The 22674-nt window shown below is 40.6% G+C and overlaps 1 protein-coding gene and 1 long non-coding RNA gene across 4 annotated transcripts; both read left to right on the top strand.

Annotated features, from left to right (window-relative positions):
• The first annotated feature begins 8 nt into the window (after positions 1 to 8).
• On the top strand, positions 9 to 3417 carry LOC138206062 (Golgi apparatus membrane protein TVP23 homolog A-like). Of its 3 annotated transcripts, none has more exons than XM_069162525.1 (7): positions 9 to 175; positions 365 to 447; positions 2001 to 2145; positions 2279 to 2368; positions 2448 to 2576; positions 2991 to 3119; positions 3204 to 3417. In XM_069162525.1, exons 2-7 carry the CDS (start codon positions 368 to 370, stop codon positions 3228 to 3230), a joined length of 600 nt encoding a protein of 199 aa, XP_069018626.1. In that variant the 5' UTR covers positions 9 to 175; positions 365 to 367; the 3' UTR covers positions 3231 to 3417. The 3 variants fall into 3 exon arrangements, with proteins under 3 accessions (XP_069018626.1, XP_069018625.1, XP_069018624.1); XM_069162524.1 differs by having other exon boundaries at positions 9 to 158; XM_069162523.1 differs by having other exon boundaries at positions 10 to 227.
• A 1888-nt stretch (positions 3418 to 5305) lies between these two features.
• LOC138206616 (uncharacterized) lies at positions 5306 to 16106 on the top strand. The gene is made up of 4 exons (XR_011178952.1): positions 5306 to 5454; positions 6912 to 7131; positions 9003 to 9302; positions 15633 to 16106. It is a non-coding gene; the product is annotated as an uncharacterized lncRNA (long non-coding RNA).
• The last annotated feature ends 6568 nt before the right edge of the window (positions 16107 to 22674 follow it).

A 22674-nucleotide genomic window follows, 5' to 3' on the forward strand; every position in this document is an offset into this window, starting at 1 on the left:
CATTTTTTTTGTACTCCTGGTATTGTTTGCTGAAGCAGAATGTACATCGATTGTCCGCTTTTTACCGCATTGCAACCAGGCGCTGAGTCATCTGAACCGTGAAATAAATTAAAGTCCAGCTTCCTGGTGTGGATGTGAAGGAGGAGGTCGCTGTCGCTGTCGGTTTGATTTCACTGTAACACCTGGCTTACTCGAGTCATTTAATACAATCACCCTTCCATTAAATGGTACTTGGTAGCTTTGCTTAACGCATCTGCCGATCATGAAGAATTGCGATTTTTGCCTACCTCTAAATGTATTGTGTGTTTGCCTGCATTGTATTAGCATGGAGGATTAATGCTGCTGTGTCGTTGCTTCTTGGCAGACGATGGCGGATGATACAGAGGATGTTGAGCTGGACTTTGCAGCTGACGAGCAGGAGAGGGCGCGGAGCAGCGCAGTAATAAGGTGCACTGCAGGAGATACTATCACATCATTTATTTTGTCTTATACAGTGTTTTTCTTTCATTACTATAAAAATCACTGAGGGCTGTTTTCAGATTCGTGCAATTAGTTCCATCTCAATGAAATGAAATGTGCTAAGTAAATCTCAACTGCATGGACAAGTTATCTGTCATAGCAAAACTATTGAACCCTGCAGAATATGTGGGGGGGTTTGCACATTTAATAGCCTATGTTTTGATGATCTTGAATTCATATTTATAAATTACATTTGAGTTGAGTGACATTATGAAATTGCTGGATTGTTTTGGTCAACCTCTGTATAATATTACCGTTTTAATTGCTTGCTATATAAGGAAAGCAGATTGTTTGAATGCTGCAAAAGTTTGAGAGCTCTGCTAAAGACACTGAATTTGTTTCAGCTTTGATACATAAATCACCTTTGCCGTTGTTTAAGTTGATTATCAAACATGGCACAGGAAAATGAGCTGTCTTAAAGAGCTAAGAGGAGAAACTATTTTTTAAAGGATGTGGTTTAAGGAAAAAAAAAAAAGATTTCCAAGACACTTCATGTTCCAAGAGACACAATTGGCAGCATCTTGTGCACGTTTAAACATCATGGTAGAGCAGCAAACTCTCCTGTGTGGAAGGAAGGAACATTTCTCTGCAGGAGGACCTGACGTATCAGTACAAACTACTGAAGACTGAACAAGCAACCTCTACACATTGACCAAAAACCTAATTAAATGGTGACTTACAGTAAATATGGCATCAACAAAAACAACAACAATGTGGATTGGCCTGCTGAGCTCTTTTTTTGTGGATTCATGAGACTAAACTGGAACTGTTTGCTCTAATGAATCGGCAAGAAATGGCAAAAGAAGGACAATGCCTTCAAGTGTATGACAAGAAAATCACCATCCCAACAGTCAAATATGACTGTAGGGTCATGTTGTTGGGGTGCGTTGCTGCTGCAGGAACTGATAATTGGCATCATGGATTCTTGGATGCTCGTTATGTCCCGAGTGTGAAAACCAAATGATTGGACTTGGACGCTCAATCAAAGCCTGGTTTAGGAATCATTACTGGAACGTCCTTGAGAGGACGTCTCAGTCTCCATGTTGGAATCCCAAAGAGAAATCTTTGGTGGGATTTAAAGAAAACAGCGCGGACTGGAAGTTTTAGACAAAAAGAGGTGTCGGAAGATTGTGAGAAAGTACTAGAAATATTCATTGGAGGTCAAAAAGGTCAAAAGACATTAGTATTAAATGGAAAGTTGGGGTAGAATAATGCTAATGGGCATTTTTGGAGTAGTTAATACAATTAGTGTGCTCAGCATTTTATTGTCAAAAATGCATTGATTTAGGGGGGTCAAATATTTTTAATTGCAACTGTATGGTTGATTTTTCTCAGTTATAGAAAATATTATTTTATCTTTCTATCATGAAATGTATATCTTTGTTACAGCATATTTGCCCCTTCCTGCTCTAACTCTACCTGCTTCACGGACATTTTGGGGTTCTCATTCATCTTTTCTAATCCCGTGCTTTTGGTTTCAGACACCCACTGGCCTCCTTTTTCCACCTTTTCTTTCGAGTGGTCGCCATTGTCGTCTATTTGCTGTGCGACTGGATCAGCAAGAACTTTGCGTCGTGTTTTGTTCTGATCATCGCTCTGCTGTCTTTTGACTTTTGGTCTGTCAAGGTAAGAGGTCATCTTTAGGTCTCCTACTAATGCTCTTCACTTTCTTTTGTCCTAACTATCCTGTACACCTCAACAATCACTTTTTTCCACCTCACTGGTTTTCATTTCTCACAGTTGTCCTGTGTTGTTTCAGAATGTGACCGGCCGGTTGCTGGTGGGGCTGCGCTGGTGGAATCAGATTGATGACGATGGAAGGAGCCTCTGGGTATTTGAGGCCAAAAAAGTAAGACACTGTTGTGCCACTTTGAGTGTGGATGAGCATTTTTGGGGTAATAAACATTGGGCTTTCTGTGTGTTTGCAGACATCTGTGGGTAGTAACACTGGCACAGAGGTGGAGGCAAGGATATTTTGGCTGGGCCTAATCATCTGTCCTCTCATTTGGACCTTCTTCTTCTTCACCTCCCTCTTCTCCCTGAAGATTAAATGGCTGGTGAGACAGCTGTTGCTTGTGTGCATTGCTGTACATTCGCAGAACTATATCTCAGGGTTTCCCCGACCATAATGAGGCTGAGCTGTTTTGTTTACCACCCACCATTGTGCGGAGCATTGAATTACCTTAAAGACCCTTCTCCAGATCTAATGGTTGCACTCGTTCACCAGTAGACTTCTTTTGCACGTTTTGTCTTAAGGCTTTTGAGTGTTTGTTTATTATCTGCTCTATTTTTTTTTTTCACACAGTTGTGGTAACAACATTAGTCAAAAATGACATGAAATTGCATATTTCTTTATTGAAAAATTGTAAAACTTTTGGAGGGGATTACCTCCAAAACCCCCTCAAAATACATGTCCCTTCCACAAACGTAGTGAAAATACTGCTTTAAATGCATCTGTCTGTCTTCCTCAGTCACTGGTGGTAGCCAGTATTTCCCTCCAGGCGGCCAACCTCTACGGTTACCTACGCTGCAAGGCAGCAGGACAGGATGGCCAGCCTCCAGACAATTTCTCTTTCACGGGACAGCATCTCCTCCAGCGTGTGAGTGACTGACTGCATCAATGAGACAGCACGGTTAACGTGTCAGAGTATATTAAAATCATACTTTTTTTCCCCCTCTTTCAGCCTGACATCATCTTTGGAATACTTTGAAGTTTACCTCCTGCACCTGTACAGCCACTCAGCTGCCCCTTTGTGTGTTTGTGTGTAAGAAAGAGACCACAAACTGCACATATACTTGAAAGGCTTTGTGCCCTGTGCATGTCTTTGTGTCATGTTGCCCATGGATTGGTCCGGATATTATGTTAATAAAACAATTATTGCTTTTGGTTGAACACCACATAGCTGCACATTTATTTAGTACGACTAAAGTAAAAATTATATAGTTTTTAAACATGTTTTCAATGTGTGATTGAAATTGTTCCACTACACCAACAGGAAATGTTTCTTTGATAAAAAAAAAAAAAAAAAATAGACAGTTGTGTATCATGTGTTGTGGCAGACAGGTTTCTGTGCTCAAGGGCACCACATGGAATAAATACATGAATTAATGGGCAAAAGAGCCTGAAAGAAAGGGAATTATCATTGTTTAAACAATTATTCAAGAGTGATTAATTAAAGAATTTTAGATTCTAAGATGTTTGGTGTAAAATTTCAATCTAGGAGTTTTAGAAATATTAATATGTGCATTGCAGGTCACAATCCAACTCAAATGCATTATTTCCGCTGTGACTCCAAACATAATTGCCTAATTTACACTGACCCGGTTGAGCCAGGACAATTTTAATACCTGAAGAAACGGGTCTGCCCACTCATAGGTCAAAACAAAATAAATGGTCAACACAATATATTTATAGAGTGGAATTCAATAGGAGCTGCGGTTAAATGAAATACTTAGAGAGGACGAGAAGTTAACTGTTACGCCAATCGCGTCTTAAAGTCTGCTCTTATTTTCTGTTAACATGAATACAGCACGTGACATGCTGGGAATGAATTTATCTCTGGTGCCATTGTAGTTTAAAACATTAAAGTCGTTCCGAAAACATTTTCCTCTGACCGGGCTGATTTGGAGGGAACTGTTCGTGCCACTCTTGTCCGTGGACCCTCATGTTAATTTCCCACACATGCCACAAACGCTTCAGACCTCAAAGATCCTTTATTTAACAAGAGCGGTCACACCGTACTCCAGCTTGTGGCTGCGAAGCCACGTGAACATTTTAAGGCGCCAAATCTTTTCCTTGTGCACATCTTTTGCCAAATTTACAATAGCATAATGACATGTAATCTAAAGCAGAGAGCAACTGCAGTGATAAAGTGAAAAAAACAACAACAACAACCACAACAAAAAAAAAAAAAAACACAATTTGTTTGCCTCTCGTCACCAGATCTGCAGTTATACCTGCAAATCCTGTATTTGACACGTTTGCTGTGTCACTATTTAAACTGTTTATTCTTTAATGGCAGTGTAGCAACATTAAGATCACACATTCACTGAATTATCAGGAGATATGTGGAACTTGTTCTCGGAGGAGGGAGCACAATAACGTGGAAAAAATACTATATTTGTTAAAAACTTCATTTTAGCATCTAATATGATAAAACCGCTTAAAAGGGTAACAAAACATTGGACATTTTGATGCAATTATTGATTTTCAATGCAGTCTTTTAAAGCTTTCCTCTGAAAATTGTAGAATCATAGAACCGAGTCCCAGAACAAAAATGGCCAAGATCAAGTATTAAGTTTTAATTTCAACCTTAAAGATAGCATGGATAAGATGCTTTTAAAGTCTTTGAACACACGCAATTTTTATGAGCCATACTCCATCAGATGATGGAAATTTGTGTGATATGATTGAAAGCTCCAGAAATGTATCTTCATGTGTAAGTTGTTTTGTCATCTAGTGAAAAATAGTTGTATCTTGTGCATCTTTTGGTAATATCAATGGCTATCATTAGTATTGTTTCATTATTTTATTTACTAGAAGTGTTGCTGGTGGTAGTAGTAGTAGTAGTAGTAGTAGTAGTAGTAGTGGTGGGTAAATTAACAAAAGCAACAGAAAACAGTTGAGAGTGAGATATCTTCCCGAAACCAGACGTTCTTTGGTGCAGCCGGAGTCTGTGATTGGTCAACGCGCCGCTGTGCTCCTGGTATGACGTCAGTGCGGGAGCGAGTTGTCAGACAGTAGAGGAAGCAGCGCGCAGGCTGGAGGAGAGGCAGAGGCTGGAGGACTGAGGATGGAAACGGACGCATCTGAGAGCCGCGGCGCTGACTCCCAACGAGGGCCCGATGGAAACGCAAATAAATCCATCTGGAAAATTCAGCACGACCCAAAGTTGCGGACATTTGCCCCCAGAGTTTGCTTTGCTTCTGAAACGGGTAAGAAAACGCCTCTGGAAATAGACAACATTATGCACGTACACAGCACTACATTTCACCAGCTTTGAATCTGTTCAAATGCCATGTCCATGTGTCTTAAAGCACTCTTGTGATGTTTTGCTCAGTTTACCTTTTAATTTGATTTCTACGGAAGGAAACATATAATTTAACCGCCAGAAACGCCCCTGTGTTTCATTAACAATGAGGTTAACGCATACATATTGTGTTTCAACAGACCAAAACCTTTGATCTATAAAGTACTAAAACCTTATAGGCTGCACATCCTCCTCAGCCTATTATTCTGATCAAGAACAAACTGTTTTTCGTAATGCGGGTAATCCTTGTGATGTGAAATGGTCTAGTTTTAGAAGAAGTAGGCCAATCTCAACTCTCATTAAAAGTAAGGATTCGTTGCCCCCAGGAGCACCAAGAGCAAATTCAAACATCTTCAACCTCAGTTTAGATTTAGAAGATTTTATTTTTGTCGGTTTTTTTTGTTTTTTTTATAAGAAGATTCAGCTGTTGATGTGGCCTGCTGCATTAAAGAGCCATTTCCTCAGCTAACGCGGTGTCAGGTTCATGGTCATCCTCTCAGGCCGTCTTAGTTTGGTCACACAGGATCTTCCAGTCAGACAAAACAGGCTGTTGTGAAAAAAAAAAATGTTATTCTTAATATTAAAAGCTTATATGTGTGAATAGGTCTTTAGTGTATATTTATGGTATTATTAGAATATTATATGAAGTTGTTATTGTTGTAAAATAGCACATGACAGGTCAGTATGTAGTCCTAATGTTGTCCTAAATAGAAAAACTAAATATTGTGTATGAAAGGGAAGTTTAGAACACAGGCCTGTCCTACGAATTAACTGAGTGTATTGTCTAAACTGGAACATATCTTGTCGTGCAGGTGGATATTTTTTAATGCAAATAAATGTATGAAATGATTTAAAATACATTTTCTAAGTTTAAAAGAGTAAATATTTATAATATTGTCCACTTTCTTATAAAACATTTTTTAGCTGGTAGTCAGTTGCATAAAGATGCTAACATGAGCATTGCCCCTTCTATAATAAACACAAAATAATGTTTGTATTTTCTTGCTGCAGTAGATTTACAGTACCATTTCATATTTTTGAATTTCAATGAAATTTAATCACATTTAAAGTTTAATTAGGTCAGTGTAATCTCAGCATTCAGTAGGCCTTCAACCACACATCTTATACCACGACAGGCAGGAATATCTGACGGCTGGATGAGTTTGTAGCTCCTTGAAGCAGCAACATATGTGCATGCCTAAAAAATGATCAAATGATTCATATCCTCTTATTGTGCACACTCGGTGTTATGTAACTGTTCTCCTTGACTTCTTTAGCTTTAGTTTAGAAAATACTGAAAATGATCTGGGAGTGTGGTTTTAGGTATTACAGGTGTACTAATGCAGCTTCACCTCCTTCTAGATCACGCCAGCATCGTGTCGGGCTACAGCACGAGAGTGTGCGAGGGGGTCCGTTTTTGTCTTTGGTTATCTAGCTGTATGAGTGTTAAATACCTGTCATAAAGCTAGATAACCGAAAGTAGAAATGACTTCCGTAACGATGTGTTCATCCCTGAAAGAAAAGGGGACTCACTTCAGGCTTTAAACTCACCGAGGTGGACTTTGACATTCACCTCAAAAAGGTAAGAACAAGTTTGGCTTTGAGGTTTATTATGATAAAAATAATATTCCCATATGTCCTGTAAAAAAATGAGGTTTAGGAAATGATATGTGTGTTATTATTATTGCATTTACATTAGTTTCTTCCTCTTCAATTAAGCACATACATATATAATATATTTAATAGTTGCAGAGCTTTTTTTTTTTGCAGAATATGTGAGATTTATGCGTTATGTTTCACTCTGATGTTGTTTATATGATGAAAAATGTTTTTTGTTTTTTTTTAAACGAAATACTTTTCTGGCAGTACTTTCGGTTGTTTTTTAATTACCTCATGTTGAAGTGCAAATAAAGTAGTAGTCCCAAATATACCTTTCTTTTCCTATCATCTCACTGCGGTTTAATATGAGCTTTATGAATTGACTGAGGGCCCACAGTTGAAAATTGGCCCCATTTTAGGGCGGTTAGGGCTGCTGTCCATTCAGGTCCTCTGCCACATGGTGCTGAATATTAAACAGGTCGCACAGTCGCTGGAGGCGAACAGTAAAGACTCAAACAAGAACTCACAAACTTCCTCCATTTCAAAGGCCTGTAAAATGGCAGGTGTGAGTCCTCAGACGTAGGAATGTCAGATTAGAAGGATTACATTTTTATTGTGTGATTCAAAATCAGATATTGTAGGCAGGGATGTAAAACTGAATCTCAACAGGCCTTTACGACTCGTATGAGGATCCTAAACCTGAAGCAGCTAAATGTAATTCAGCCATTTTTAATTTGTTATGTACTCCTGTGCTACTGTGACATGTGAACGTACGTTTTCTTGAAGAGGCTTAACAGCACAGATTGTTTCATCTGATCGCTGTTGGTCACAGTTAGTGAGAGGAATAACTTCTCAGGGATCCCTGGAGGTACCTGCTTCAGGACACTAGCATGTTGCTCTCCCCGCCCATTCAGTACCCATATACTTTGATTTATCTTTTGTATCTTACATTCCACTGCGTAAATCATTTACTTTTGTCTTTTTTTGAAGAGTATTTACCATTTATTGAAAAAAGAAAACACTATTTCAGTGAAAGAAAGGGGGAAGCGAAACGCTCTGTTCAGGCACTGATGTCCGCGTGGGCTCCTAATAATGCAGTTGAGTGGTGTAGCACCCTACAAACAGGGTTAAAAAAAACAACACTTGGCGTCAGTATTTAAAGCCGTGGCGAGTCTTGGAGCCTTTGGGATACATTGTGTCTTGCCTCAATGAGAAGGCCAGGGCCGGCCTGTAGACAGGAGCTGAACTTTTCAACTTGGTACTTCAGCGCTGCGCAGTGCATACGCTCAGCCTGGAGAATGCCACTAAAGCCTAAAGAGCACCAAAGTGAGATGAGTTTTCATTCATTCTGTTAACTACCTATTGCAGTAGAGCTCACTGTCAAACCGGGCTAATTGCTTCGTTTCACAGTGAGATATTGGATATGTGAAAAGGCCGCAGTCCAAGTCTTTTCCTGTTATAGGTAGCGTGTGAACATGGCGTGCCTCCTTAATGAATGGGAATAAAAACACTCGAGGCTTTATGTATGGGACGCATCCTTGATTTAACCTTTGTGCTTCTATAATGTGAAGGATTCTTTTGGCGCTTCTATTGTTGCAAAATACACACTCATGTCCCAAAAAACACACAACCATGACAAAAAGGGATCGTATATTGAATAAGTAAAGGCGGTGAGAGCTTTAAAAGTTTTGGTGACTGACTGGTTTAAAACCAAAAATTCAGAGATTCAAAAATTGAATCAATAGGTTCATTAATAACCCATAATCACATGTTTAGCTATAATGATACCTTGAAATGTATTATGTGCTTGTCATGTTTTATTCCTCTGTTTTCTCTCCTCTGCTCTTGTTACAGCCTTTCCAATTTACACTGAAAGATCCGGGATTCCTGAAAAGAGCCTTCGTTAAAGGAAAACGAGGAGAGAGGAGGGGGGGGAACGGTCGGTCCGGAATCGCCACCTCCTCCTCCATCCTCCCCCCACCCTCACCCTTTTTACCCAAGAGCCTCTGATGCCATCTGTACTGCCAATGGAGACACTTTGCCTGTGCCAAGAGGCGGACAAAGACCCCGATTCCTGGAGTATGGGCGCGCTCAGAGGAGCCATCTTGGGAGATGTTTGCCGCGACACCTAAAATGGCTGGGCTGGCATATGAGGTGAGCTGCATCATGGCTTTTCTGTTGGGTACCAGTAGTAATGGTGGTAGTGGTGGTGGTGGCCAGGAGGTGGGGGAGTGAGTGACTCCGTGCCTGTGTGTGATGGGGGAAGGGAACGGGAGGAGGGACGAGGGGAAAGAAGAAGAGTTTCCCCATTTCCTCCCCAGTCACACATGGCCTCTCCCTTTTCTCTTCTGTCTTCTGCTCCTGCTAATTAGCAGTTAAGGGGTGATGTGAGGGGGGGTGGGGTGGAGGGTAAGGGAGGTGGAGGTGGTAGTTGGTGGTGGTGGTGGTGGTGGGGACGGGGGGGAGGGGGGGGAGGAGAGGGCTGGGTAGCAAACAAAATTAATGAGCTGGCACTGGTTGAAGGAAATCTGCCATCCTCTCTTGTCATGGTGCTTCTTTACTCCCTGGTGCACACCAGGCTGTGCTGCACGTCGTGTTTCCACCTCACAAACCTCACACAGTAATTCATGCAAAACGGCTTTTGTTGTGAAATTTGCATCGTGATATTTTAGTGCAGCATCTTCAAGTATCTTAACGTGCTAAACATCTCAGGTGCATTTTGCTAGGGAGGGGAATCATCGTGGGTACTGGGATGATAATTAAAATGATTAAACAATCTTAGATTTAATTTACTCTATAAACACAAGACATTTTGGCTTACAAAGCGGTTCCTTGTGTGTAATATTGGTATTTCATTATTCATATTGGAGTGCGGTCTACAACCACATGAGCATACAGACATGCCTGTCTGTGTGTGTCTTCAGGATAATTGGGGCCACATTAAATGTTTATTTTTTTTACTGTAGCTGCAGATGACCTGGACAGAATTTCTGTTGGATCGTATATTTTTAAGCATTTGGTTTCAGCCGTTTAATATGGATTGCAGCTCTTGTGCCGCTCCAATTCTGCACATACGGCATGATTAGTAACTTTATTTAACACGCAGAATGAAAATGTCAGACGTCACTGATGTAAAATGTCACATTCTTCCAAAATCTGACACGGGCAAAATGACACTGCCAAATATCAAGGCTCCACATCCTTACCGGCTCCGTGTCTGTAACCTCACACACACACACACACACACACACACACACACACACACACACACACACACAGATCCCTGAAAGACGTCCTTATTGTGGCGTAGAGCTGCCCTGCACCCCTGGTGACTCTGGCAGCAACCTGAAGCAGAAAAGAGACACGTGAGCATGTGTGTCCGGGGCCAACATGTGCAGCTGCAGCGCTTGTGTGTTAATGAACAGCGCCGTGCGTTTTCACATTATCATTCAGCCCCGTTCTCTCTCACTCTCTCCCCCCTCAATAGCTGCCCCCCGACAACCCCCCCCCCCACCACAACCACCCCACCCACCCCCCCACCCCACTCCCTTCGAAAAGCCTGCTTTCCCACTATTGTGGGAACTGGTGGTGCGGCGGGCCTGGGCTTGGGGGCAGGGTGGGAAAGACCCTCCAGACTAGACATGAGCAGATGCCTGAGACATTAGACTGTCGTGCGGATCACCGGGGTCGGGCGAGCCACTGAGTTTTAATGTGTGTGCAAGTGTATGTGTGTGTTTGATATGTGTGCGATGAGGGGGGAGGGAGGGGTGTATAGTCGAGGCCCTGGAGTGCCACCTGACTGTTCATTAGTCTATTCAGCCTCCTCTGCATGTCTGAAAGACATGGAGATGCTGTATTTTCTGGTAAATGAGAGGGATTTCCCAGGCATTAGAGATGCATTCACACATGATATGCATATAAAAGCACACGCTCAGGCCTACACGCTGTCACACAGTAAATCACAGTTTGCCACTGGATTGTATCAGAGGTGTGACGCAATAATGTTTCACAGTGATGCGTTTCAAAATACATTTTTACATGAAGACATTACGATTTCTTTGAAGATGGTAACACCTTTGCCACTCATCAGCCATGCACGCCTTAATCTCATCTCAATTTACCAGCAGGATGCGATTCGTCCTTAATTCAAACTGAATCTACGCGTTGGTCTCGACACACGTCACGACAACCTCACAAGACAATCGGCGGCACAGCGTATCACCGTGAATGACTCAGCTGAGGCGATGGGTGTGCCTACGAAGCTGAGTGATGTAACCTGCGGATAATGATTATTAATGAGCCTCATACTGTACGTGTGCCTCCACCACAAAATGTGTAAGGCATGTGCAGCCCACATGTCAAAAGATTATTCCCTCTCCTTATTCACATAAAAGACCCAGAGCTGTCTTTATAATTGCGTTTGTGCTGCTCATCTGTGATATACAGCGTATTGCTTCAGGCAGATTTGACAGAAGAGAGAACGCAAGTCAAGAAATTAATCTTGGAGCTACTATAGCTCGCTCCATGCTACGTCTCTGTTGCAGATCTTCATGGTACGTTCAAGAGAACCGAGAAGCAGAAAGGGAAATGATGAAATTGTTGTTTTTGAAAAGTCAAACTGACATACCAAGAAAGGGTTAAAGACAGCAGAGCCTAAAATGTATACGCGTATGTAAAGCAGGTGTAGCACATGGGCAGCCATGTTTGAGTGTTATCCCTGCATTCGCTGATGGAGTTAGCTCGTGCTAGCCTGTGCAGTGCCATGCTGAGGGAGGCTGCAGCTGCGAGGAGCTGGGCATGGATGACTGGTGTGTGTGTGTGTGTGTGTGTGTGTGTGTGTGTGTGTGTGTGTGTGTGTGTGTGTTTGAAAAGAGTAAAAGGGGGGAGGTCGGTCTGCAACTGTATGTGATAGCTGCGGCAGTCGACACAGACAGCGTGGTCAAAGAGAGGCGGTTGCTGGAGCAAATTTGTCAGGAAAATGTATTCGTCCTCACTACGTCTGCCAGGAGAGCAAGCGCCTTCCTCTGGTATTTAGAGGATGTAAAAATGAGCCACATGCGCAAATGCACACCGAATATTTCTTTGTCTAATCGTTACTGAGAGCTGTAATTCCTACTAAATGCAATATGGTGGGAGGGCGGAGAGAGGGGGGGGGGGGGGGGTGACATGAAGTGATTGCAAATGAGCAAAATAAAGTGAAGAAAAAAAACAATTAAACATGCCGTCATTGTAAACTCATCCTGATTTTGATATGATGGTGTCTTATAAATGCTTAATGGCAAAAACTGCTTAAGAGTCTGGTGTTAATCTGCTCCGAAAGAAAGATTTTTCAATCAAGATCGTCTGAAGAAAACAGAGCGGGTGGAGGGTGAGGTCAGCAGCTTTGACACCGTGTCAGGAGGATTTAGGATCTGATCGTCCCTGAATCTTCCTCTGCACACTGTAGATACTTAAATATTCATTCTTCATTATTCAATTCCTGTGACTTGTACATAACTTTGAATTTGACAGAAAAATGTATTTCCCCTCAAGAAAATGGTGGAATTACCTGTCCTTTCTTTCTTCTTTCCTTCCTCCGTCATTTTTATTAAGCATGTATTGCTTTTGCCGTGTGAGATTTTCAGTGCAGGAAAATTATAATGTATGACAAGATGAAGTGACAGTAGCCGGTGCTCACTTCCCATTCTGTGTGGGTGCAGCGGCGTAGCCATAGTAGCGATAAAATGTTAATACCATATAGCTCCTGGGTTACCTCCTCACTATGTGTGGACACTATTAATGTTTTAACGGCTCTGCTTTGGTGTATAAAGCCCAGCTCATGGGCCGCCCATAGTCTTGGATGAGGTCCAATGTGGGTCAAGCGAGGCTCATTGGAGCTCTTTAATGCAACTTTGGCCGAGACTAATCTAGCACAAAGCCCAACGTTAAGTATCTTAGAGGAAGATGGAGAGAAGTTTCCACATCCCAGGCTTTTCAGATTACGTCTGTGGGCTGTGGCATCCCTGAGTCGGGGTCCTGTTTGCTCCAATGAAAGTGGAGGAGAATTAGGTGACTGAGCCTTTAATACAGCAGCCCTTTGTAATCATATCAGGAGATGAGGTTCTAGGGTGAGGAGAATTAGGGGGAATACTTGGTATGACCTCTTTTTTTTGTGTGTGTGTAGTTTATTTTATTCTGTGGTTCTGCGTGTGAGTTTGATGCTACGCGTAAAACAGGACGCAATCGTGAAAAGCAACCAAAAGTTCAGAGTGTAATCACTTTTCTGGAAAAAAAAAAAAAAAAAAAAGGTGTATATACGACTCCATCACTGTGTCAGAAATCGAGTCAAGTTCAAGTTCATGGGTGCGGCCGCTCTGTCTGCGGCCGGTCAGGGAGTTAAGAGCGTCTGTGGCCACCCTGGAGTACAAGAGGAGGAAGAGGAGGAGGTTGGTAGGTGAGTGAGGAAGGAGGGAGGGGGGGGGGGGGGTTACATAGCCTTTGACCTCTGTTAGGGTTGCTATGGGAAAGAGGCCGGTCGGCTCAGTAATGTACGACTGAAAAGGCCGAACTGTCAGAGCTGTCCAGCAGACGTCAACCCCCCACGACACACACACACACACACACACACACACACACACACACACACACACGCAAACTCGAACCCATTCACACATGCTTCCAGATGGCACGGGCCAGCTTGGGAATGTTAGCTGCGAGGGAACGCTTTCTGTTCATCAGAAACTGTTATAATTCATCCAACCTTTAGAGTTAACACAGTCGACACCTCTTCCTCAGTGCATTCTGTCGGACCACTTTTGTCTAATTTTTCAGCCTCATCCTACACATCTGAACGCCCATTCTCTGTGTGTGTGTGTGTGTGTGTGTGTGTGTGTGTGTGTGTGTGTGTGTGTGTGTGTGTGTGTGTGCGTGCGTGCGTGTGTGTGTGTGCGTGCGTGCGTGCATGTGTGTGCGTGTCACCTAATATACAAATACTGTCATAAAACACTTGAGAGAAAAACAACTTCTTACACTGCAAACATAGATTTGTCTTTTTACTGGAGCTCTTATATGCAAATTCCTAAAATGTGACTCAAGTCTTATTATAATTGAGTCAGAAGAAGTCAGCAGGAGTAAAAAACATTTGATCCTAAAAAAATTCTTTTGCATATATATGTGGCCTGTATATTTTCATATAGTGAAATTACATAGCAAACAGATCCTTTCTTCTTCAGGCAGATCCAACCAGTTTTTATGGCTGATACCTAATGTACCCATGTACCCTTGCATGGAGAGATATTTGACCTTTGGTTAAAGTCTGCTTCACATCAGCTAACGTGTACAATTTAAATTTATACTAAACATCATTAGACCATCTTTCTTTAGAACAAATTGCAGGGATGACAGTTTTTTTTTAGTTTTTTTTTTTTTAAAGGTAATTAATTGAAATTAATTATGGAGAGGTATCTTTTCTTTGGATAAACTACAGGGGTAAATCTTTAGATTGAATAATCTGTTTCCATATATTTCTGTGTCTGCTTGTTTTCAGTGTTTGCATGAGTGACTGCATGTCAGAGCGGGCATGCAAATCCACTGATTGTAATACATGCGTGTTCCCTGGCCCCTCTGTAAACGTGTGCAAGTGTGGCCTCATTTAAGGTTGCATTCATTCAGGGGAGGAGTCTGACGAATAAAAGAGCATGTATTTGCATACGCTGCATGCTGTCTGCAGAGAGGGAGCAGTCAAAAAAAAAGATATCAGAGGTGGACAAAGAGAACGAGGACAAATCCTTCATTGTGGGGTTGGTGGGAGAAAGGGCTCATCTGAATCGGGGAGTGGGTGAAAATTGACAGAGAAAGAGTTCGGGCTGGTTCCCTGCAGGGATAAAAGCCTAAAGATCCCTCCACGCATACAGCCTGAAAATGGAAGAGAAGAACAACATGCAGAGCACGGGGGCCTTTTTTTTTTTTTTTTGTACAGTGCATGAAAAGGAAGTTTGTTTTTCTGAAACACTGCTTACAATTTCTCATGTACAAAATTACAAAATTATGCACAACAATAAATTCACTGTTGCCTAAACAGGCTCATGTGGAAAAACTAAAGAGATTACCTCTGCAGAATCATTATCGATTTCTATATTGTTCGTTAAACTCCACGGACTCGCTTTTATGTGAGAAGCTGTTTACCCTCTTTATGTGTTCTTTTACCCGGTAGCCCTTTGTTTTTTGTTTTAATTTCCTTTATTGCAAATGTTTGTTGTTTTTAATGACTGCTCAGCACTTTGCCAGCTCGGAAAATACATTACTATTACAGCTTTTAATTATTGTTATGAATGCTTTATGTTTATAGTTCTGGGCAAACTAAAGAAAGAATGTATTATTCAATATCTGCACAATCTTCTTTCTGCTCAAAAATGTGAAATATTATTCCTTCCATGCAGAGTGGAAGAGTTGATGGAGCCAAGTTTGATTCTCATGCTAATGATTCCCTTCATCCTTTTTCCTCAGGATGGGACAGAAACTGTGAGCATCTCTGCACTCTGTAGGACCCGCCATGGCACAAAGAGCAACTCAACGACATGTCGTCATCAGACTGTCGGGGCTCAAAGCAGAGCACGAACTCAAGAGATTATCAGTCAACTGAACACTGGAGATGAGCGTCATGTCAAAACACCAGAGACAATAGTTATACTGTTTAATATTTAACTCCAAATGTGTCTGTTATCTTCAGAAATACCTCATTTAAAAAAGATTACTGTAATAAAGATGAATCTATTCTTTTAAAAACTGCAAATAAAAGCCTTAAATGTTGTTACTTATTTTGCACAAAGTTATTTGTCTTTTCAAGCTAATGAGTGTTTTAATTGTGGTTTTTAATTAATTTGTTAATTTGCGTTTTCCTTTTTAAGGGAAATATAAATTAAAAGGAAATATCAAGTTTACTGCTGTCAATGAAACTTTTTGAAAATAAAACGTAAAATATTATCTCTGTGTTAAGCCCTCGTTTTTGAACAACATACAGTAGCCTATTTTATTTTGGTCATTATTTACACAAGGAGATAACAGATTGTGACATTGGATCGGGTGTTAAAGGATTATGTTTCATATCGATATATTATTGACATTCTTAACAGAGTTTCAGCTTTAATATTCAAACAAATAAATTAAAATGAACCTAGAACAGACAAACACCACTGTGTTTAGTAGGCAGAACCTTCTCTCTCTCTTTTTTTTTTTAAGAGTCACAGAGTGTGAGAGGATCGTGTGAGAAAGCGTCTGAGTGACCTCGCATTAAGTTTTAATTAGAAGGAGCAGACAGAGTAACGTGTGTTGAATCTGTGCGGAAAAGAAAAGTTCATCAGCCGAAAAACTCGGTGGACAAAATTACAGTGCCCGCTATTAAAATATATTATACATTTTGTCTCGATAGCCCTCATATTTTATTAATCAGGGAAATGTAAAATAGGTTTTTTTTGTTCTTCGTTTTATCGACATTTTGGGCAGATTCTTTCTGCAATTTGAGAATAATCAAAAGCCTCAAACAATTACCTAAATAAACAATCACTTGCAATGATTGAAAATAGGCTATATCTGAATTAAAAATGGTATTGATGACTTTACCTCAGTCAGATGTGTCTCTGCGCGCCATGAGGCCCGGTTTAGACGATTAATGAGGTTTTGGGATTAGAAGCCGTCCTGGTGTCGGCCGGACCTCAATCAGTGTCCGACTGATTTGTGTCCGGAGTCAAACAACAGATAAACACGCGCGAGGTCAACGCGGGATTATTTCCGTGTCTTTGTAAAGAAACATGTGACAGAAAAAAAAGATAGACAGGCCCATTAGTTACAAGTGAGTCCAGAATTTAGCAATTTCTTATCTGTCAAAATGCAAATTGAAAGAAAAATAATGTAACGGTCAAAAACGAGTGTCTTCCCAGATTCAATTATTTGGCTGCACTGTTCATCTATATTTTAGAGGTTTTATATATTTTTAAAACAATGAAAAAAATATTCTAATGGAATTCCTTAATGCAGCATTTTATTCAATGTTATAATTACCCAAAAAAAAAAACGCATGGTCTTTTAAAAATCAGCAAGCAACTATTGTATCAAAGTGCATGAATTTATGAGACTTATTTGAATTTATTAAATTTAAAATCAGTGAAAGCATCGTCCTCTCCTCATGAGACAGAAATTGAAAAAACAGAAAAAGACAGAATAAGATTTAAAAAGAGAGAGAAATGTTGCAGGAAGAAGAAGAAAAAAAAAGGGTCACATGGAGCTGAAAAGAGGCATAGAGTTCAATCATTGTAAAACTAAGATGTCTAAACATATGAATCATAAATAGAGCTTCATAAAGAAATGCTGGACATACTAAACTGGAGACTAAACAAACAGGTTAAACACAAAGAAGCCACAATAAAAAATAAAAAAATAACAGTTGTGCGCCCAACTTGTAAAAGCACTGTATTTCTACAACTCCCTAAATCTAAATCTAAATCTAAATCTAAATCTAAAATCACACTCAACGCAGTGGAGATCTCAGTCATAGAGTCCCACGCAAGAGTCAGCATGTTTTCAATCCATCCAAACACTACAGCGGCTGATTTCTGTGATTAGTTCCCCTCTCTGGATGAATGGAAACCAATTAGTGAAATCAGCCTCTGTAGAGCCTGGATGGTACGGAAGCCCAAATGTTCAAACCATGTTGTAAAAAAACACTGTTACACTGGTGTGATTTTCATCATTAAAATGTTTTTTTCATATGCTGTTGGCTTTAACCTACTGTACATGCTCTGAAAACGTGTGCTTTATGTTTGCTCCTGCAAACAAACGTTGGAGAGCTCCAGGAATAATTATGGCAGCTTCAGTATCATCCTTCTGCAGAGAGGTAATTGCTGGAATCAGCTACTTTGGGGTAAATATTGCTTTTTGATGAATGTCTTGTGAGGCGGGGCAGCTGGTCAGGGACCTGTTGGTGAAGTCCCCGGTCGGCAGGGGTCAGCGGGGTCATGATCTGGACAGTCCCCCAGAGGACAATAAACAGGCCGGAGAGATGCAGGGGTCAGAAGCAGCCCGAGCCAGAACCAAAGGTCAAGGGCCGCTAATTAAGTGGCTATTTCCTACTACTCCCAAGTGACCCCTGGACTCAGAGAGAGACAGGGAAATGCACGAAGAAGTCAATATAAAGGAGGTTAATAAAAACCTGTTAACTAGAAAAAAACTGATTGGAGCAACACACAATAAAAGACAACAGTGGGTTCGCATAGTTTTACATGAGGGAATAAAATACAATATACTTTTTTTTTTTTACATATAAATATACCATGACATTACAGCCTATACATTTTCCCAAAAAAGTTAAACTTTTTTACACATTAAAACATTTTCAGATTAAAACCAATTACTGCTTCTTTAAACGAGAGAAACAGCCTCTCGGCTCAAGCAAACATTTTGGAGGGAAACTAGGAGTCGGTAGGAGCTGTTTATGCCTTTCCAGCTCGTGAATGAGCCTATGTGTATGATCCTTTAGCATAAGAAAGGAGATGGGGCCTGTGAACTCCTCTGACACTGACCTTTCTCCCAGGATGTGAATAGTATCACTCAAGGGCTGCGCGGCCGCCTTTCAGTCAGACCTGAGCCCTGCCCTCGCCTAAACTTCTAATCAGGCTGATTTAATGTATCCTACAAGTCCAACGTCCTTGCCACCCACCCCACCGCCGCTTCAGAGGAGTCACTGTGCAGCCATTTAGTGCAGGCGCACACAGCCCTGCCTCTGGGCCCCTGCACTTTGGTAAGTTAGAGGAGCTGGTTTGAAACAACAGGGGGCCCTTTCTCCTCCCAAAGAGTCTGGGTCTCTTTGTAATCAATTGGTTCCTCCACCAAGGAGCTGATGCTTAAATCCAAACTGTTTGGGATTTCTTAGATTGTGTAAAAACTAAAAAAGAAAAAGATCCATACTTTGACGTTGCATTTATTTGAATTGTTTTTTTTTTGCTACCCCCTGAAATGAAGCGTCTATTAAAAATTGCTTGCATAAAAATAACTGAAATAAATAAAATGATACCATACATTTCATTATTATTATGGTATGATATAAACACAGTTCAATAAGAAATAAACATTATTATGTCATTGTCTGGTGGGTGATAAATGCTGTACATTATAAAATGTATAAACTATGTGCATATGTAGGCCTACATGTATAAATAACTGAATAAATGTGCTTGTAGTTGTTTAGTTAAATATCTTTGTTGAGCTGTTGATCTGTCTGTGTCATTGTATAAATGTGTTTTGTCTTTATGTTTGCTATTTCATGTTGTCATTCCTTGTAGGCTATCAACACACTTGGTCAATAAAGTTAATTCAGATTTTGACAAAGTTTACTCTGATTTTGAAATATTTCTAAAGAAAAGTAATCCTATAAATTTGAACTGAATTTCAAGGTAGAAAAGTCATTTTGCAGCATGTACTGTGTGCAGCCGTATAGGCACCTTAAATGAAGCTCAGCGTTACAGAGCAGTGCTGAAAGGACAGCGCCACGTGGAAACTGATCTGAGAACAGATGAACAAGATCTCCTACACCGTCATCTCAACATGAAACATCTTTTCTGGACCTGTTGTAAAATCACCACAGAGGGCAACATATTATTCAAATGGTTTTCTTTAAAATGTTTCTGTTAATAAATTGTTGTGTGCCTTTGTTTAGGGCTTTATGGAAACTAGCCTCTGGTTACAATCTATAATCTATAAACTCTAAGATTTACTCATAGCCTCATAATTTTACAAAAGATTAAACAGTTTTCAGTTGCTTTAAAAAAAAAAAAAAAGGATATATATGACTTATCCTAATATTTTGTTAAATAAAAAAATATTGCTCTTGTTGTTGTTAATGGTAATTTACACTTTCTTTTTATTTACGAATACACGAGTGTTTACAGTTGAAGTGCCTCCTCCCCTGATTGGTGCAGCATGTCCCGCCTCTTGTTGCAGCTCGTTCCCTGGCTGTAATACAGTTAATAGACAAGCTGTGTAATGTACTGTGGGTCCTCTGAGAGCCAGCCTCTACACGCTGTGTAATCTATCAGTTTTCTGTTACAGGCTACGTGGTACATAAATGCTTGTCAGGTGGGATTTCAAATGGTAACAGTTTTTCAAAATTAAGAGATATAGGTGAATGTAATATTTGTTTTAATGTAAGGGCATGATGTGGAGAGACGTTATGTTACTGGAGTGTGTGGATAACTGATTGTCTAATGCTAAATAATTAGAAACCCCCTCTAGAGTACACTAGTACAATGACTCCTGTGTTAAATAGACCTGTGTGTGACAGATATTTTGTACCAGAAATAGTCCAAACAGCATATAGCCCACATTTTTACTTTGACCCTTTTTGAGATTCATTTTAAAAACGTATTGGATTTTGAGGTAACATATATTTGTTTTAGTGGAATGTTGTAACAAAAATGAAAAAACACAGTCGCAGCTTAGAGAAAAGGCCAGTTAAAAACACAATCAATCAGTTCTGACACGAAGTCATTAAATCATCAGCGAAGCATTAAATCATCTCTAAAATTGGCAAATAAACACAAGAAGGCTGCAAATTACTGAAAGAATACAATCTTTTATAATAACTTTTGCCATTGTTGCTACTTTGATGTGTATTTCACATATTTTTAATCTAAGGGGGATCCAGGCAAAATTATTTTCCATCCTAAATGTGACCTCAGTAGTGGCTCTATAAGAAGCTTTGTTCATCTTAAGACGAGAGGGTAAAGAAGCAATCAGTTGATAATCTGCAGGTCAAGGTTTTGTGGCAAAAATGAAGAGGAAAATCTGATGTTCCTCCAGAGTGAGGCTGAGAGAGGAGAGGAAGTTTTGTGTGTCTCAGATTTGTAACACTGTCTTTTGCATATATACAAGTCACTGTCCATGTCCACGGTAAATAGGGGCAACATTAAGAGTGAGATAAAACATCTGCTGCTGCCACTGCTGGCTTTGTTTTGTCCTGTGATGATGATTAAAAACGGTTAAACTCCAAGATGTCTTTTAAAGAAAACAGCCGATTTACAAATTTATATCTGAAAACAGGGAGGAAGAGGATCAATGTATGTTGTTTTTTTTTTTTTATTAAGAAAAACCGAAACTTGAAAAATAAACCAGAAAGTAATTCCAAAGACAAAGGCTTCAGGAGACAGTAAAGAGAGTGGGTATTATGTGAGAGAGAGCAATGAGCCCATATTGAGATCCAATCAGTGCGCATGCTCACAGTGAGGCGTGGAGAGGCTGATCAGAGCTGCACAGAGCGTGGGTTGGCATCTTCCGTAAAGCCACGTGAGGCCTCAGCCATTCCCTCCACTCACAAATCTGTTATGACATGCCAGCAGCTTGGTTGTGATTGGCTGAAGACGGAGTGAGTCAGCAGTCAAAGGGGAAAGGTAAAAATGTAGCTTGTAAATGGTACAGACTGCAGCCCTGAAGCAGATTCGGTTGATCAAAAAAGTAAAATTTGAGATGTAATTTAAATCTATATTTCTGCACGAGAGAGAAGCGATATGCAAATGTAATAAAATCGAAACATTTGTTTTTATGGGCTTCATGTCTTGCAACAGTAATTTTCTCCCGGAGGTCTTCGGGTTCGTCTCTGCAGGAATTCAAAGCCACATTCCAACAGGCTGATTTTAGGGTGATTTACCATTCGGCATTTATATGGACACAAGGGACTCGAACCGTGTCTGATGTGTGGCTGCTGTGTTAGCCTTTGACCCCAGACTGTCTGGAAGGCCGCGGTGACAGAGAGTCAAGGTCGAGGGGAAGGGGGGGATGGGGATGGAGATGGGTGTGGGCAGCATCTGACGGGTGGAAAGGCTCCCCTGTCTGGGAGTGCAAAACCCAGACAGTCCCAGACGTCTAGCGAAGGGGACACAGTGTCGTGTGTGAACCCCTTTAGATCCCCTCGTCCTGCCCTGTCTGTTCCCACTCACCTCTGTGGCCCCGGCGGGGGAACAGAGGCTGCTTACGCCCCGAGACTGGCGGGACGATGGTTCACACGCGTCTGAATATCACTAATCCTTCAGATGCAGATAAACACCAACCCACAGCCTCAAATATCCCCTTTAATTTACAATCTGCTCGTCTGTCTCTCTTCGATATAATCTTTAATCTTTACCGCCGACAGTAAAGCTCTTCTTTTTTTTACTCAAAACAACTCCTATAGTTTGTGACAGTTACATTTGACTTATTTCATTATTTCCATAAAAAAATGAACACTTTTAAACTACAGCCATATTTCTGTACATATACAGTATACATATACCAGTGTTTTACTTTTAATTCAATTTCTAGTTAAGATTTTGTTATTTATGGTGCCTATCCTCCACATTGATGTTCATTCAAAATTTTAAAAAGCCAAATATATTGATGTTTACACTGGATTCTGAATTTAGGCATTTATATAAAACACGTTGTGACATATTAACCTGGTGACCGTCAACCTTTTGGACCCCTTTTTTGTTTATTGCGGCCCTTTTATGAAGAGAGATTTATCTCC

This window comes from Embiotoca jacksoni, unplaced genomic scaffold, assembly GCF_022577435.1.
Source record: "Embiotoca jacksoni isolate LCO1_2020_lvr unplaced genomic scaffold, fEmbJac1.0.p SCAF_3, whole genome shotgun sequence".
Taxonomy (NCBI): domain Eukaryota; kingdom Metazoa; phylum Chordata; class Actinopteri; family Embiotocidae; genus Embiotoca; species Embiotoca jacksoni.

Bases quoted from the DNA above. Each gene is read 5' to 3' on its own strand.
- LOC138206062 (XM_069162523.1), top strand. The intron at 448-2,000 runs GTGCACTGCAGG...TTTTGGTTTCAG, and splicing joins CGGAGCAGCGCAGTAATAAG to ACACCCACTGGCCTCCTTTT. The intron at 2,369-2,447 runs GTAAGACACTGT...GTGTGTTTGCAG, and splicing joins GGGTATTTGAGGCCAAAAAA to ACATCTGTGGGTAGTAACAC.